The 16,526-nt window shown below is 44.0% G+C and overlaps 1 protein-coding gene across 3 annotated transcripts in view; it reads left to right on the top strand.

Moving 5' to 3' along the window:
* The first annotated feature begins 11,783 nt into the window (after window positions 1-11,783).
* Window positions 11,784-16,526, top strand: part of LOC137536220 (membrane-spanning 4-domains subfamily A member 8-like) — a 69,367-nt gene continuing 64,624 nt past the window's right edge. The window contains exons 1-3 of one of the 3 annotated variants that reach the window (XM_068258332.1): window positions 11,784-12,033; window positions 12,212-12,276; window positions 14,471-14,935. In XM_068258332.1, coding sequence (XP_068114433.1) covers window positions 14,483-14,935 — 453 coding nt within the window. In that variant the 5' untranslated portion in view covers window positions 11,784-12,033; window positions 12,212-12,276; window positions 14,471-14,482. Of the gene's footprint in view, window positions 12,034-12,211; window positions 12,344-14,470; window positions 14,936-16,526 lie in introns of all 3 variants that reach the window. The other 2 variants (XM_068258331.1, XM_068258333.1) reach the window with 2 other exon arrangements.

Here is a 16,526-nt window from a genome sequence, read left to right as displayed (position 1 = left end):
CTAATGCCAGGCCCCGGCTTTTCAGTACCCCAGGAGCTGACGCCTATGGGCGTTAGGTGGTCCTGGGCGTGCCACTTTGCCGACGCTCATAGGTAGTGGGCGGTCAGCAAGTGGTTAAAGTGCTGTCTCGCCACTCACTGTATTTTCTTTGTTTACTTGATGAAAAAGTAACAGTTTATGTAAATTATAAACGAAAATTCCTCAGAAACTGTCTATGTTTATATCCTATTTAGTCCTATGAAAGCCCCAATTCTGATCAAAAAGCTCCTGCATTTCTGAACTGTCCAGATTACACAACACTTTTTTCACAGGAGACTTCTCCATGAGTTGTGCTGTCCATGCATGATTACGCAGCACTTTTCTTCACAGACCTCTCCATGAGCTGTGCTGTCCATGTAGTAGTCTGTGGAGTGGTCCTCCATGTTACATTCCTGTGTACATCTCTTCGGCTCATCTCTAGGGGTGCTATAGCAAAGAACATAATCTGTACTCTGACAATAAACACAGCCGGGGAACAGGGTGAGTGGGTGGGTGAGTGGATGGAATGCAGCAGATAGGGAATGGTCACTAGTAGAGGGAGAGGGGGAACTTGAGATTGTAGTGAGTCTGCTACCCAATAGTAAGCAGCAGAAGTTGACTGCCACAGAATATACAGTATGTGAATATGGATTTATATTGTATACAGTGTATTATAACAGCTTTTCGCCTTTTTACCCTTGAGGAACCCTGTAAATAACTTGTGGATCTCAAGGGTCCCCTGCAAACTATTTTTTGATCTTGAGGAACCCCTGCATTACCGTATATACTTGACTACAAAGTGAGAAGTTTAGGACTGATCTACTTTTGCAAAATAGGGGGGGGGGGGGGGGTCAACTTATACTCGCGTCAGACCTAAATTTCTATCGTCATGAAGGAGTCCGCACACAAACTTATCGGAGCAATCACCATAAGTTTATTGTCCCATCACATGTATATAAATACACAGTCTGACCTGCATAGGCCGACGATCGTTTCGGGGCCACTCAGGGTCCCCTTTGTCAAGGCGGGTAGCAGAAAAGACATATACACCTTATCAGTGCAAAAAACCACAATAAATACCCCCAAACACAGATCCCCAACTCCGCCCATGGGCGTGCACATCCATCAAAAAAACATTACACATTTAAATTACATGAGTTATTGGGCTTCCCCACCTGTCAGTCAGTCCGCTCTGTTTTGTTCAAAGACTCCACAAGCCCACATTAGAGTTCAGCACTCACCGCTCATCCTCCGTGCGTGGGATGGGCGTGGCCGATGGCCGCTCGGAGGGCCAATCCACCGTTCAGGCACCATCCACCAATCAGGGTGCCAATGCGTCATGCGTCATACGTACGCTCAGACGCATTGTCACATGGCATACAATAGTACGCCATCGCATGCGCATGCACATAACCCAGCTGCACAAGGCAGTCTCAAAGGGGCGTGCGACTATGACGCCGCACGCAACTGTCATGCCGGCATGTAAATAATAAACACGGGGACGATGCAGTGCGTTACACGCGCATGCGTGCGCTCCGCATCCCGTTGCCATGGTAGCAGATCATAACCTCCAAATGCAGTCCTGTACTACTACAATACAGAACTGCATTATGAACATAATATCCCTCCGATGGGCATGTGGAGCCCAGAAACAGGCGGGCTGTATACTCCACAGGTAAAGATAAATCCAACAGCTGCCCAAACAATATCATGTTGCAGAAACACACATATTTACATTGAGAGATGTAAAGGATATACTGAAGGGGGCATCAAACAACCCTCGAAGTGCACGTGACAACCCCTGTGAAAAATAGAACATGAAACATATATAATCATAAAAACATTTAAAAACAACCTGTTGCAACAAAATCATTATATGACACCTTATCGCTCACCCAGAAAGCATGCCAGCCCATTACTGCTGTTAAGACCTTTAGGCTTCACAGTATTCAATGTAAAGATCCAAAGCGCTTCCCTTTGCAGCAAACGCTTTTTCCGACCCCCCCCCCTCTTCTAGGGGCCGCTACCTGTTCAATAGCCATCCCCCTCAGGCTGTGCATGCTATGTCCTGCCTCAAGAAAATGCAGTGCCACTGGCTTAGTGGCAGCTGGTTTTCTGCCTTTCTCTACTGCCTCAAGTGCCATTTTAATGTCACTGCGATGTTTCTGAAATCGCTTCTTGAATGGCCCCGTGGTCTTACCCACATAGGCCAGGCCACAGGGACACTTCAAGAGATAAACAACGAAGTCAGAATCGCAGTTGAGATATTGTTTAATACTGTACTTCTGGCAAGTGTGGGGGTGTACAAAGTACCCTCCAGTATTCAGTGCTGTACATACATTGCACTTAAAGCACTTGAAGCACCCGGTTTTCTGAGACAACACAACTTGGGGTTTGGCATATTTCTGCCAGGGATCGGCTTCCACCAATCTGGCTCTGAGATTGGGACATGACCTGTAGGAATGCAGAGGTTTCTTCTTAATCAAATTTGGCAGGGATTTATCCGCCGTCAATATCGGTAAGTGAGTCTCGACAATGCGCTGTATTCCCTTAGCTGCACGACTGTACGTCTGCACAAAGGGAATTCCCGTCTCTCTGTTACGGTCCCGTCGATCCGATCCTCGCCATCTGTCCTCTGCCCTCCCCAAGGCCATCTTTAAAACATCCTCAGGGTAACCCCTCTCCTTGAACCTACGTGTCATCAGGGAAACCTGGGCCGCTCGATCGGACGCATCATTGCAAATGCGCAGCACCCTAAGGTACTGAGACACCGGCAACGAGTTTTTCAAATGTTCAGGATGAAAACTTTCATACCTCAACAAGCTATTAAGATCTGATGGCTTCTGATACAGGGTCATACATCGTACTAAATTTCTGGCTTGTAGCCGAGTATCAAGTGACTCCTCTGCTTTGCATCTGCTGCATTATGCCCCCCTAATGCTGCCAGCCAGCCAGATTGTGTCCCCCTGCTCTGCCACAATGCAGCTTCCCCCTGCAAGCAGGAGAATGGACTGACCCCCTCTCAGCATGTGATGCTCCAACGGCTGCTAATTGGACCAGCAGTAGCTGACAACAGTGCACGCTAGAGCACAGCTTGTGTCTGATTACGCTTCCTGTTGATTTGCGCTGCCCCGCATGTGCAGTGGGAGACTGTGCAGCCACATTTCCTATTAGGGCCTGTTTCCACTACACGCAAATTGGATGCAGAATGGATGCAGAAAAACTGACTCCAATGAATGTCTATGGGCCTGTTTCCACTAAATAGATTTTTCTGATGCAGATTTTCCCATAGGCATTCATTAAAGTCAGTTTTTCTGCATCCATTCTGCATTCAATCTGCGTGTAGTGGAAACGGGCCCTTAATGATGCTGCTGGTGGTAAAATTCTAAATATCTCCATTTCCACACATCCTACACTCCCCAAATTTTCAGGGTAGGGAGGGGACCCCCCAGAACAACCTCTATGCCAAATTTCAGCCTCCACGCCCCGCTGGTTCCCGAGATAGGTTTCTATAATCTATCTCCTGAACCAGTGGGGCTCGGGGGCTGCAATTCTGCATAGAGGTCATTGGGGTGTCCCCCTCCCTACCCTGAAAACTTAGGGAGGGTAGGATGTGTGGAAGCGGAGATATTTAGTATTCTACCACCAGCAGCATCATTAACCACTTTACCCCCACAGCGCTAATTATCTCCGTCCCTCTGCGCACCGCTTCACCACCAGGGACGGAGAAAGGCGTATGTTTGTATTTACATGCTGGGAGTGGGCGGGGGATCGCGCGCACACACTTTAGCCAGCCCGCACAGCAGTTGACTAATTGGACATTAGGAACAAGTGTTCCTAAATCCAATTAGAGTCCCCGATTGATGAATGAACGCTGCTTCAAATAGAAGCAGTCTTCATTCATAACAAACAGCAGGCACATTGTTATTGTGGCCGCGTGCACGCAATCGCGCGTGCACACACCCACCCGCACAGCCCTTGCAGTCCATTTATTGGTTTTGGGGACCCCTGTCCCCAATAACCAATCATACCACATGCCAAATAAATGAATGGAGACTGCCTCTGCTTGAGGCAGTCTTCATTCATAAGAAAAGTTGTAAACAAAGCCCCCACGCCGTTCGAGCGCACGTACACACCAGCTCCACAGTGCAATGATTGGTTTGGGGACCCCAGTCCCCAATAACCAATCATGCTGTCTGATAAATAAATGAATGAAGACGGCCTCTGCTTGAGGCAGCCTTCATTCATAAACATGTATTCCCCCTATTGGTATGCGGCGATCGTGCACGCGCATGTGTATGTGCACGCGCAGGCATGTGATCCTATGACCCTCTAGAGCACCTTGATTGGTTTTGGGGACCCTAGTCCCCATTATCCAATCACAGTGCTTTGTCAATGATTGACAGCTGCCCTTTCATTACTGTAAACATGCACACATGCCCCTAAGTTACAGATCACTGATTGGATACTGGGAAAAGAGTTTCCCAAATCCAATCAGAGTTTCTGATGAATGATTGACGGTTGCCACAGCCAGTGGCAGCCTTCATTCATTGTGATGTATGTAAACATATATACACACACACTAACTCCCCCTAAGTTACAGATCACTGATTGGATACTGGGAAAAGAGTTTCCCAAATCCAATCAGAGTTTATAATAAATGATTGACGGCTGCTACAGCTAGTGGCAGTCTTCATTCATTCTAAAGTTTACAAATAGAGACACAGTGTAGATAAAAGTAAAAAAAAAATCAGATCACTCTCCTTCTGTGATCTGAGGTATTTGTTACTTTTATCACATTCCTGAGGGGAAATCTATTTTGTTAGATTTGCTGATTCTGCCAGCTTTTCAGTACCAGCTTTTCAGTAGCTGATTAAGCTGATTAACCCTTCCCTTGCCACACCACTTAACCTCTCCTTTCCTCCTTTTTTTGTTAGGCATTTCAGGCCCATACATTCCTTTTTTTTCATACACTACCATATAGTGTATACTATACTATATCCTACACCTTTTTTACCCTACTCCCTACTAGCTAACGTCCCTTTTTATATAAAGAAATATACCTACCTACCTGTCTGCCTAACTTAGTCATTAAGATGGCAAAGAGGCTATATACGGCAGAAGAGGCCTGTGCCATTCTGCAGTATAGCGACAGCAGTGAGGAAGACCTATCTGATTCAGATGAAGAGTGGTGTCCCCAAGAAGATTCGGATTCGCTGTCAGAAAGCGACACAGATTCTGACTCCGCTGGGCCACCACCAGCTCAGCCAGCTAGGACAGAAGTGCAGGCGAGGGGCACTGATCCTGATCCAATGAACAGTGACACCGATTCTGCTGCTGAAGGGGGATCACCTCACCCAGATGAGATGACAGCACCCAGCGCAGCTACTTCCAGCAATGCCAGTCAGAGAGGTCAGAGGGCTGCCAGGCCAAGTCAGAGGCAAGAGCTTCGCCACCCACAGTGGGTACCCTCTAATTTGGAGGCCCCTAGCATCCATCCCTTTACAGCCAGTAGTGGTACACAAGTGGCCACTGAGAACATGCAGCCACTAGATTTTTTCAGTCTGTTCATTACAGACACATTTCTGCAGTTTGTTTGTGAACAGACAAATCTTTATGCCCAGCAAAAAATAGCGGCTGATCCCACCTCACCATTTGTGGGAAAGTGGAACCCTACAAATGTTCCTCAACTGAAATTTTGTTTTAGGTTTGACCTTAAATATGGGCATTACAAAAAAACCAGAGCAAAACAAGTACTGGAGCAAGGATTCGATTCACTGCATGCAGAGGCGGCCTTACAGTACGTGGGGTCTGGGGCGAGTGTCATATGCGGGGCCTAGAGACACAGATATTCTGTGCATACATACATGCTGTATATGCATGCGCACACACACAGATATGCTGTGGAAACACACACACACTGTGTAAAAATACACACCCTGTATAGGTTAGATAGGTAGGTGCCCCACTGTGGGTGTGGTCACACATTGTACATTTTTTAGGCTACATTAGTGGATGCAACAGGTCATTTCTGATCCCTCTATTAGCAGAAACCACAATCGACAAATGTAGCCACTGTGTGCCCCAACAGACACGTGCCTCCACCATGTGACCACAATAGCCAAATGCCACCACCATGTCCCCTCCAATAGACAAATGCCTCCACTGTGTGACCACAATAGACAAATGCCACCACCATGTCCCCTCCAATAGACAAATGCCACCACCATGTGCCCTCCAATAGACAAATGCCACCACCATGTGCCCTCCAATAGACAAATGCCACCACCATGTCCCCTCCAATAGACAAATGCCACCACCGTGTGACCACAATAGACAAATGCCACCACCATGTCCCCTCCAATAGACAAATGCAGTCACCATGTGCACCCAATAGACAAATGTAGCCACCATATGCCTTCAATAAAGAAATGCAGCAACCATGTGCCCCAAATTGACAAATGCAATAAGGAAACATTCATTTTTAAAAAAATTGTACCCCACAACACAGTAAAAACAAGTCACAATCCCAGCAAAACCCAGACCCAGTGCCTTATATACACAAGTCAGTCACACACTGATCCATAAGATGAATGGTATACAAACATTTATACTTAAATGGGTCTTCCTCCAGGCCCCTGTAAGTTGTAGTATCACTCAATGTGCATCCAGTGCCATCCGTTCCTCCGCTGTCTACCTTGGTAGTCGGGGACTATTGTGGGTATTTATCCGTTAGCCGGGCGCATCCGGCAGGTGGCGCTAATTACTATTCCCCCTCCAGGCTGACATGAATAGTAGGGAAAGATGTAACTCTGGTGGAGTTTTGTCGCCACCTGCCGGAGGCGCACTATTGTGCATGCACTGCCCTGGCCATACTTGTGCTTGGTCTTGTTCCAATGGCCAGGAGCGTTCATCACCTTCTAACTGTGCAGGCTCTGAGCACTACCATCCATGGGAATGAGACCAAGCACACACATGGCCAGGGCCACACATGTACAGTAGTCTCCGAGCACACAGTGGGCAGCGGAGGAATGGTCAGAACTGGACGCACACTGAGGGAGCCCACAGCCTACTGGGGGGCTGGAGGAAGATCAGGTCAATAGAAATGTTATTATAGTATAAATGCCTGTGTACCATTCAAGTCAGGCACACTTTCAAAGCATACCAGTTGTACATAAAGCAAACCTCTGTACTACATTACACAACAGGCATTGCAAGGGGATACTTCAGGGAACTTGTATGGAAATGTCTATCATAAATATATATATAGGTTAAAATACAGGAACTAAGCCTAAGCCCAGACAGGCATCATGTAACAGCAGCAGTGTTGTGCAGCTCACTGATTTTTACTCTGTGTGTCGTCTGACTCACAGCCTGTGCAGTATGGGGCAGGCTGCTGCAGGGAATGGTGCTGTGAGCTGTCACTGTTGTCCTGCACTGATAGAATGCCCCTGCCTGCCATGTGAGCTGTGGGGACACGTTCTCTCCCAGAACGAGGGCTGCTGCTGGCACAAACTTGTCGTGGAGGCGGGGACGGCTGCCTTGATCGTTTCTATTGGCTGAGGGGAGGAGCTGTGATTACGAGCAGTGTACTGGAGTGAAGGAAGGAGAAGGAGGCTAGAGATTTATGCGGCCACTTGGGACATAACTGCGGAGCACGCATGAGCACATTAGAGTAGGGAATAGGTCTGCTCTGTGCGGGGCCTTCTTCAGCCATGGGGCCTGGGGCGATTGCCCCACTTGCCCCCCCAAAGGCCGGCTCTGACTGCATGCCCATTTATTCTGCATCAATGCCCAGACACCGTTACGAATTGCTTATGAGTTGCTTTTATTTTAATGACAATGCCAATAATCTTTCCCATGACGAACCTGACCGTGACCGCCTTTTCAAAATACGGCCCCTCATTAACCACCTGCATCAAAAATTTGGAGAGCTTTACATTCCAAAGCAAAAAATCGCAATTGACGAGTCCCTTGTACCTTTTCACGGAAGACTAGGAATAAGGCAGTATATCCCCTCCAAACGATCCAGATACGGGGTCAAATTATATAAATGATGCGAAAATGGTATGGGCTGTACCTATACTTTCAGGATATACGAAGGAAAGGACAGTGTGATTGAACCTCCTGGATGCCCTCCTTACATGGGTGCTAGTGAGCGAATTGTCCTGGATCTCATTAACACATTACTCCACCAAGGGTATCAGCTGTATGTGGACAACTTTTATACTGTCCCACTGTTCAAAGTTTTGCATACAGCTCAGACTTGGGCCTGCGGAACTAATTAGAGCTAACAGAAAGGGTCTGCCACCACAGGTCTTGAATAAAAAAACTGAAAAGAGGGGAGTGTTACAGCAACCAAAACGATGAACTGCTTGCCCTAAAATACAGGGGTAAAAGGGATGTTTTGCTTCTGACAACATACATTCTGAGGCGACTACATCAGTAACATCCCGAAGACAAGAAGTGACAAAACCTGTGGCCATTGCTGAGTACAATAAGCACATGGGGGCTGTGGACTTGGCAGATCAGATGATTGCTCCTTACCGCATCGATAGAAAACAAAGGGTGTGGTACAAAAAAGTATCAATTTATCTAATGCAGGTGGCCCTTCACAACTCTTTTGTCATCTATAAGAGATCATCACGCAACAAGGCCAGGTTTTTAAAATTTCAGAAGCAAGTCATCAGAACACTCATTCACCGATCTGTACAACCTGAAATGAACCCAGTGCAACTTGTTTCGGAGGATGTCATCAGACTCAATGAAAGGCATTTTCCTGCAGTACTCCTCTCTACTTCATCGAAGCTATATGCCCCCAAAAAATGTAAGGTTTGCCGCAAATTTGCAATTCGATCGGAAACCCAATATTACTGTGCAAAATGCCCTTCAAAACCAGCACTATGCGTTATTGGGTGTTTCGAGAGCTACCACACAGACCTGCAGTATTAGAGGATTTTTTTTTTTACTCTATTAAGCTGGTTCACACTGCAAGAGCTTTTTTAACACTAGTGACTTGAAAAGCACTTGCTAATGCATTGCTATGAGTGATTTTTTTTAAAATCACATTGCTCACGTGAGAACACACACATAGGATTACATTAGCTAGAGCTCTTAAAATGAAAAGCACTTGCTAATGCATTGCTATGGGTGATGTTTTTTTAATCACATTGCTCACGTGAGAACACACACATAGGATTACATTAGCTAGAGCTCTTAAAATCACAAGCAGTTTGAAAAAGCTCTTGCAGTGTGAACTAGCCTTAGGGCTGGTTTACACTGTAAGAGCTTTTTCTAAGCACTTGTGATTTTAAAAACTCTTACTAATGTAATGCTATGGGTGTGATCTCACTTGAGCGATGTGATTTTATAAAAATCCCCCATAGCAATACATTAGCAAGAGCTTTTCAAACCACTAGCATTAAACTCTTGCAGTGTGCACCAGCCTTTAGGGATTTTCTTTTTTACTTTTTCAGTTCACAATTTTTTACTTCAACTTTGGCCTATTGGACTTCCAGATAGCAGACAACCACACTCTGGAATCTGGCCACTGGCATGGCTATCAACCACCCTCTGACGTGGCTGCCAAAGACCCTCTGACCTCTGACATGGCTGCCAAACAAACTCTGACCTCCGACATATCTGTTGAACACCCTCTGACTTCTACCATGGATGCTGTACACCCTCCGACTACTGGTATGGATTCTAAACACCCTCTGGCTTCCACGTTTCTACAGCTTCTACAATGGTGAGTTTTTATTTTTATAGTCTTTGCTGTGCTCCCATGTACACAATCTATTCATAATATTGAATATGTGTTGACTCTCATACTACATGGAGGTGTAAAAATGTGTCAGTGATTGGTCAATAATAATTGAAAGTGTGTACCAAAATTAAAAAATAGAATTACACTTTGGTGAGAAAAATAGCCCTTGCAAAAGTTGTTGGTACTACTTGTGGTTAACAGTCTGCTGTGTGCCTAAAACATTATCTGATTTGGTATGTAGCGTATAATGTTAACCATGACAAGCGAGAGAATAGAATTTGGGGTGTTTGAGGGCTGAGGCCTATGTCATGGGATATTTTTTTTTGTGCCAAAGTGAAAAAAAAACGGTAAAAAAAATACCAATTTCAAAGTTGTGGTGCAATTTCAGCAAAACCGCATAAATCCAAATGTTACACAATAGGTATATCTGAGTAGGCCCGGGTCTCTAGTTTTCAGAATGGTGATATTTATGACCTGTATCGAATGTTCTGAGATTCCAGGGGCTTTGCTAAGAATGAATGACTGTATTACTTTTGCTGCAAAAATTGGCCTTGAGAAATCCACTGGCGCTGCTCATGGTTAACGGTGTATTGCAAGGCCAAAAAGCTATGTGATTATGTGTAGAGGGTGTCATTTTAACCGTGACAAGCAATAGAATATAATTTGGGGTGTTTGAGGGCTGAGGCCTATGTCATGGGATAATTTTTTTGTGCCAAAGTGAAAAAAACGGTAAAAAAATACCATTTTCAAAGTTGTGGTGCAATTTCAGCAAAACCACATGGATGTAAATGTTACACAATAGGTATATCTGAGTAGACCCGGGCCTCTAGTTTTCAGAATAATGACATTTATGACCTGTATCGAATGTTCTGAGACTCCAGGGGCTTTGCTAAGAATGAATGACTGTATGTAACAAACACGGACGAGACAGCTGCGGCGAACAGCGATACCACCGCAGCTGCCTCCATCTCCCTGCCTAGCGATCTATCCGGTCCTCGGGCGTCTGACCTTGAAAAATCCATTGGCGCTGCTCATGGTTAACGGTGTATTGCGAGGCCAAAAAGCTATGTGATTATGTATATAGGGCAGGGCTTCCCAACCCTGTCCTCAAGGCCCACCAACAGTACATGTTTTGCAGAAAACCACACACAATCACAGGTGGGGTAATTAGTGTTGCAGCAGAGCTGATTAACTACCTGTGTGGCTTTCCACAAAACATGCACTGTTGGTGGTATTTGAGGACAGGGTTGGGAAGCCCTGATATAGGGTTTCATTTTAACCGCGACAAGTGGGAGAATAGAATTTGGGATGTTTGAGAGCTAAGGCCTATGTCATGTGAATTTTTTTTTAGCCCCAAACTGAATGAAAAGCAATAAAATGTTTATTCTACTATACTCTGTACCAAAATAAAACATTTGTAAAAAAAAAAAAAAAAAGGGACAGAATTGAAAAAAAAAAAATAGTTACCTTAGAGACTCTGCTTTATAAATAGGTATGCCATGAGGGTGTATTACTGTTACGTTTGCAAATAAGGGCTTGTAACTACCAATAGAGTACAATGAGAAAACAAATAACACAGAATTGAAAAAATACACCTTCATTTCAAAATAATATATTGTCGCCATACATTGTACTAGGAACATCATTTAAATGTTGGAATAACCAGGACAAAATAGCAAATAAAATGTGTGGGTTTTACCTATGGTAGCATTGTTTATTTTACAACTATAGTGGTTTAAAATAGAGAAATTGTGTATTTTTTTTTTTTTTTCACTTTCAAATGCATAGAGAACAACATAATTACTCAAATAAAGCATTACCCCTGAAAAGCCTAATTTGTGGTGAAAAAAACAAGATATAGATAATTTACTTGTGTGAAGTAGCGTTATAGTTATTGGCAAATGAATGGGAGGAGTGCAAAATGTGAAAAATGCTCTGGTTTTTAAGGGGAAAACCCCTCAGTTGTGACGTGGTTAACTTCACACTGAGCATGCGTGCTACTCAGTGTGGAAGGGAGCTTCCGGGCAGCATAATCAGATAGTCTGAACAGACAGGACACTGCCACTCTGGCTTCATACCGATCTTCAAAGGCTTCTCCTCCATCAATATATCTGCAAGGGGAAAAGTCTGTGAAGTCTCTCATGTGACACTCCTCCTCCCCCTCTCTGTATGCACACTTTGGATTCCATCTCTCCATGCACAGACTGCAGTGAGAAGCCCAGCCATACCCACTTTGCAGAGAAGCCTGTGTAAGTCCGTTCTGCATTCTCTGAATTCCAGCCTGTTATAAGCTGTTCTTCAGTGAGAAGACTGCAGAGAAAGTTTAGCTAAACTTCCCCTTTCTTGTCAGTCTTTCTGCCTTTTTATCTGTGTGTTGATTCTGGATTTCCCCTGCCATCCTGATTAATTCTCCCTCTCTTTCTTTAGAAAGCACACATCACTTCCGAAGATCACTGCACACTTCTCACACATTTGAAAGACATCTGGCAGAGGTACTGTAAGGACAAAGAAAGGATTGTTTAAAAGCAGTATTTGCCAGTCATTTAAAGTGGATCCGAGGTGAACTTTTACTCATTGCATAATTGTGTTCCTTTCCTATTGTTTATAGGGCATTCCTCAAGCCAAATAATTTTTTGTTTTTGTTTTAATACTCTAATTCCCTATAAACTAAATAAACCACGAGAGCCTTGGCAGTAGCAAGGGCTCATGGGAGCTCAGTCTGGGCAGGAGGAGGAGGAGGTGTTACTAGCCATTGATTTCAGAGGCAGAGGGGAGGATGAGGATTAGGTGTTTTTCACAGGCTTAGTGATCAAGATACGGATAAGCCTGCCTCTGTGTAATATTTACAAACAACATGGCTGCTGTTATTGCATCACAGGAAGAAATAATCATTTTCTATTAAAGCTGTTTGCAGCTATATTTGCTGTGTAAACTATCTAAACTTTAGATACAATATATAGACAAGTTACTTGTTATAGTTAAGAAAAACAAAAGTTTGCTTTCCTAAAACAGAAAGAATTTGCGATAATTCAGGTTGGAGTGAGCTTGAGATGTCTCCCAGTGCATCACTGCTGAATATATGCAAATTAACCATTGTTATAGTTAGTTTTTCATCTCGGATCCGCTGTAGAGAGAAGTGTAGAGATAAGCCGGAGAGGCTAATAAATCTTCTTATCCTGATAGCCAGGAGTTGTAAAAATGTCAGACTCAGCGTGGGAGGATTCATGATTAGTACTGGCGGCGTAGGACGCTGAGGGAGAGATTTTTTTTTTCCAACAGTGGTAAACACGCCCAGAGTGAGTGAGTGCATAAAGAATTCAACAGCTGACAGCTCGAGCAGCATCAGCTGATCACACAGGCAGCTTGTGCTGTGTGAAAGCTGACACTGCGGATGACTCATACCTCTCTGCAGCCAGACGTATCTCTCAGTGATAACGGTGAAGTCCTGCTTTTTTTCCCCCTCAGACACGGGAGGAGCTTCTGCTCATCTTTCCAGACGTCACTACCCATGAGGCAATTCGGGTAGGACCTAATTAATAAGCAGCCGCAGATGCAAACTCCAGGTGGGCGTGGCTTCAGCCTTTAAAAAGGAAAAATAAGATTATTTGGATTCAAATTGAAATAAAAGCCATTTTTTTTCCTTAGAAAGTGTATGTTCTCTACACATTGGTGGTAAGCAGAACACAAGCTTACAGTTCCTCTTTAACCCATGTCTTGTTTGCTCCCAGTTTCACTTAAATAAAAGCACCTTCTAACACTGAAAAAATGTAATGTCATCTAGCCACATTAATACTGTACATCCTGAAGCTTACTCGCTTATGTTAAGCAATTCATTTATTTTAATGATGTATGTCAGATTCTGACCGTAAAAGAGCAGGCAGTGTGAGTAATCGAGGCAGTAGGTACAAAATGGTCATGTGGGAGTACAGTGTAAGTTAGAGTAGATGGGGCAGCAGGAGTTAGTGTAGGTGGAGGGCTGTGTAGCTTAGATAGAGACAGCTTGAGTCGGAAAGGTCCACAAGATGCCCCTGCCCCATAGACACACCAGGTTTGGTATAAATTCCAGCTTAAGAGGATCAAAAATTGGGGTCGACTTATACACAAGGTCGACTTATACTCAAGTATATATCCGGTAATTACAGTGACACATACACTACAACGAGACTTGCAGCGAGAGGCGGCGGGTGTTCAGCAGCGGGAGGTAAATTTGCTATGGGCCCGGGGTGCCTGCACAGCTATGTGGGGGCTTTAGAGATGAGCGGCGGCCCAGCGGGCAGCTCTGGGGGTCTCCATATTAAAGGAGACCCCAAGATATAGCGGCGACAATGTGCGTTAGCTGGTTTAGACCTGGATTTTGCAGGTCTAAGCTAACGCTAATGTCTGCCATGAAGCATTGCTTCCCGGAGGCACGCAAAGTGTAATGGGATAGGGTGTAAAGAACTTGCTGGGCGATACCATTGCCCGAGCAAGATTTTTTAACACTCTGCCTAGGGCTAAATGCAATTGGTTCAGGTGACGTTATCATCGCCTGATTATCGGACACAGCAGCATCTAACGCTGGCGAGTCTGACAATTGTATCAGGCCCATTTTCTATTCTTATTGACCTTATTTTGTTATTATATTTGTTAATATACTATTGTATTTAGGTTACTGAATTAATTAAAATTACAATTTTATTTTCACAGTTTAAATTGGGGATGCCCACACCTGGAAATGACGTAAAAAGCGAGCGATATGTTCCTCCTCCGTACGCTGGAATTGCAGCACATCCTCAACAACATGCGTTACCATTACAGAATGTCCCTGTAGCTCCATATCCTGTTCAACAATATCATGATCCTGAACTTCCTCCGGCTTATGAAACAATCAGTGATTTCCCATCGTATCCTGGTGATTTCCAGTTGAATGTCACTCCTAGTGCTCCAGCTGGACCTAATGATGCATGGCCTAGGTTTTACAATGGCTCCCAGGTGCAGGTTCAAGCTAATAACCAACAGTGGAACGTACAACCATCAGCCACCTTTAACAATATCCCTTATAGCGCTCCGACAACAAATCCAGCAGTGAGCAACACTACTCAGACTTCAGTACCAGTCTGGCCCCAGGAGACAGTCAGTAGAAATCAGAGAAGGGGAAATCCATGTCTTGGCGTAAGTGATGAGTAAAGAGCTTTTAGACAATGCTACATATGTGCTTTCAGCTTATAGATCATTGGGTTGTCTTTGCAAAGTTTAATGTGTCTTCATTTATTCAAACCTAATGACAATTCTCCATACCTTAACCCTATTTTTTGAAACATGTTATTGTTTTTTTTTCTGAATTCCTTAAAACAATTCAGAATGATATAAATATAGCAGTCCAAATCGCAGTGCTTGTCAATGATTGTTCAGACTTGTAAACAATATGAAGAAGGAAAACACACCTGTGCATCTGTAGTGATCAGATGCAATAACTAGGGTGACAGTTCAGGGGCCCCAGTGCTGTACAGATGCATCGCTAGGCAACATCAGAGCAATGACCCTGTACATTACTGGGGCCTTGATCTGTCACCATAGCTGCAGGCAGCAGTCATTAAAGGTGTATGGACAGGTACAGATATTGAGGGGGTTACCAAGGTGTTAATAGGCTAGGTAAGGTTTAAAACTTAATGGAAGTAGTAAAAATGTTTCTGTACCGTGTTAGCCAAACAATATATGTAGGTAGAAAAAAACAAAGTCTTGTAAAAGTAATTTCTTTTAATGGCTAACTGATATAGTGACTGATACTGATACTGATAGTTAAATTAAGTTAAATTTCCCTGCATCAGTGTTTTACTACAGATAGCATCTAGAAATATGCCTGAAGAAGGGGACTAGATCCCAGAAAGCTTGCATTATTTAACTTTATCAGTTAGCCATTAAAAGGTATTACTTTTACAAGACTTTGTTTTTTCTACCTAAACTTAATGGAAGAAACTCATTGGGCTTGATTCACAAAAGAGTGCTAACTGATAGCACGGCCGTTTTCGCGTGAATTTTTGCGTTTCGCGCGATTGCAAATTTTTGCGTGAAACGATTACTATTCGCACGCAAACAAACATTTTCGTGCGCAAATGCTATTGATTTCGTGCAAAAATTCGCGTTTGCGATCAAAAACTTTATCGTTTCGCATAAAAAAATTTGTGATCGCGCGCAAATGCAAAAATTCACATGAAAATGGCGTGCTATCAGTTAGCACTCTTTTGTGAATCAAGCCCATATAACTTTAATTAGCTTTTAAAACTTTACACCCCCATCCCTATTTTTTAGTGAATGATTTCTACCATTTGGTATAGCACACAAGTGTGTGTGCTTGTGAATGACAAGACAAGACAAGACAAGACAAGACAAATAACATTTATATTGCGCTTTTCTCCTGGCGGACTCAAAGCGCCAGAGCAGCAGCCACTAGGACGCGCTCTATAGGCAGCAGCAGTGTTAGGGAGACTGTGCACTGACATTAGGGGTGTAAATGTGCAGGAGCGCTCTCATGAATGTGCAATATGCAGTGGTTTTCAACCTTAGAAATAATTTCTACATCCAAGAACCTTAACCGGTTAAACACAAATTTCAATAAACCCCCGAACTAGAGTGTTCTGAACTGACCAATCTAGGGCAAGTCTTCAACAAAACTTTTCACGGGTAATATTTACTTATCACAAAACAGTTTTTCAGCCCCTAGCAAGTTAAAATATGTTTAAAAGTAGAGATGGTCCAAACGGTT

Source organism: Hyperolius riggenbachi, chromosome 10 (genome assembly GCF_040937935.1).
Source record: "Hyperolius riggenbachi isolate aHypRig1 chromosome 10, aHypRig1.pri, whole genome shotgun sequence".
Classification (NCBI taxonomy): domain Eukaryota; kingdom Metazoa; phylum Chordata; class Amphibia; order Anura; family Hyperoliidae; genus Hyperolius; species Hyperolius riggenbachi.
Note: the sequence above shows the minus strand (reverse complement) of the source record. Positions and strands in the feature narration are given on the sequence as shown.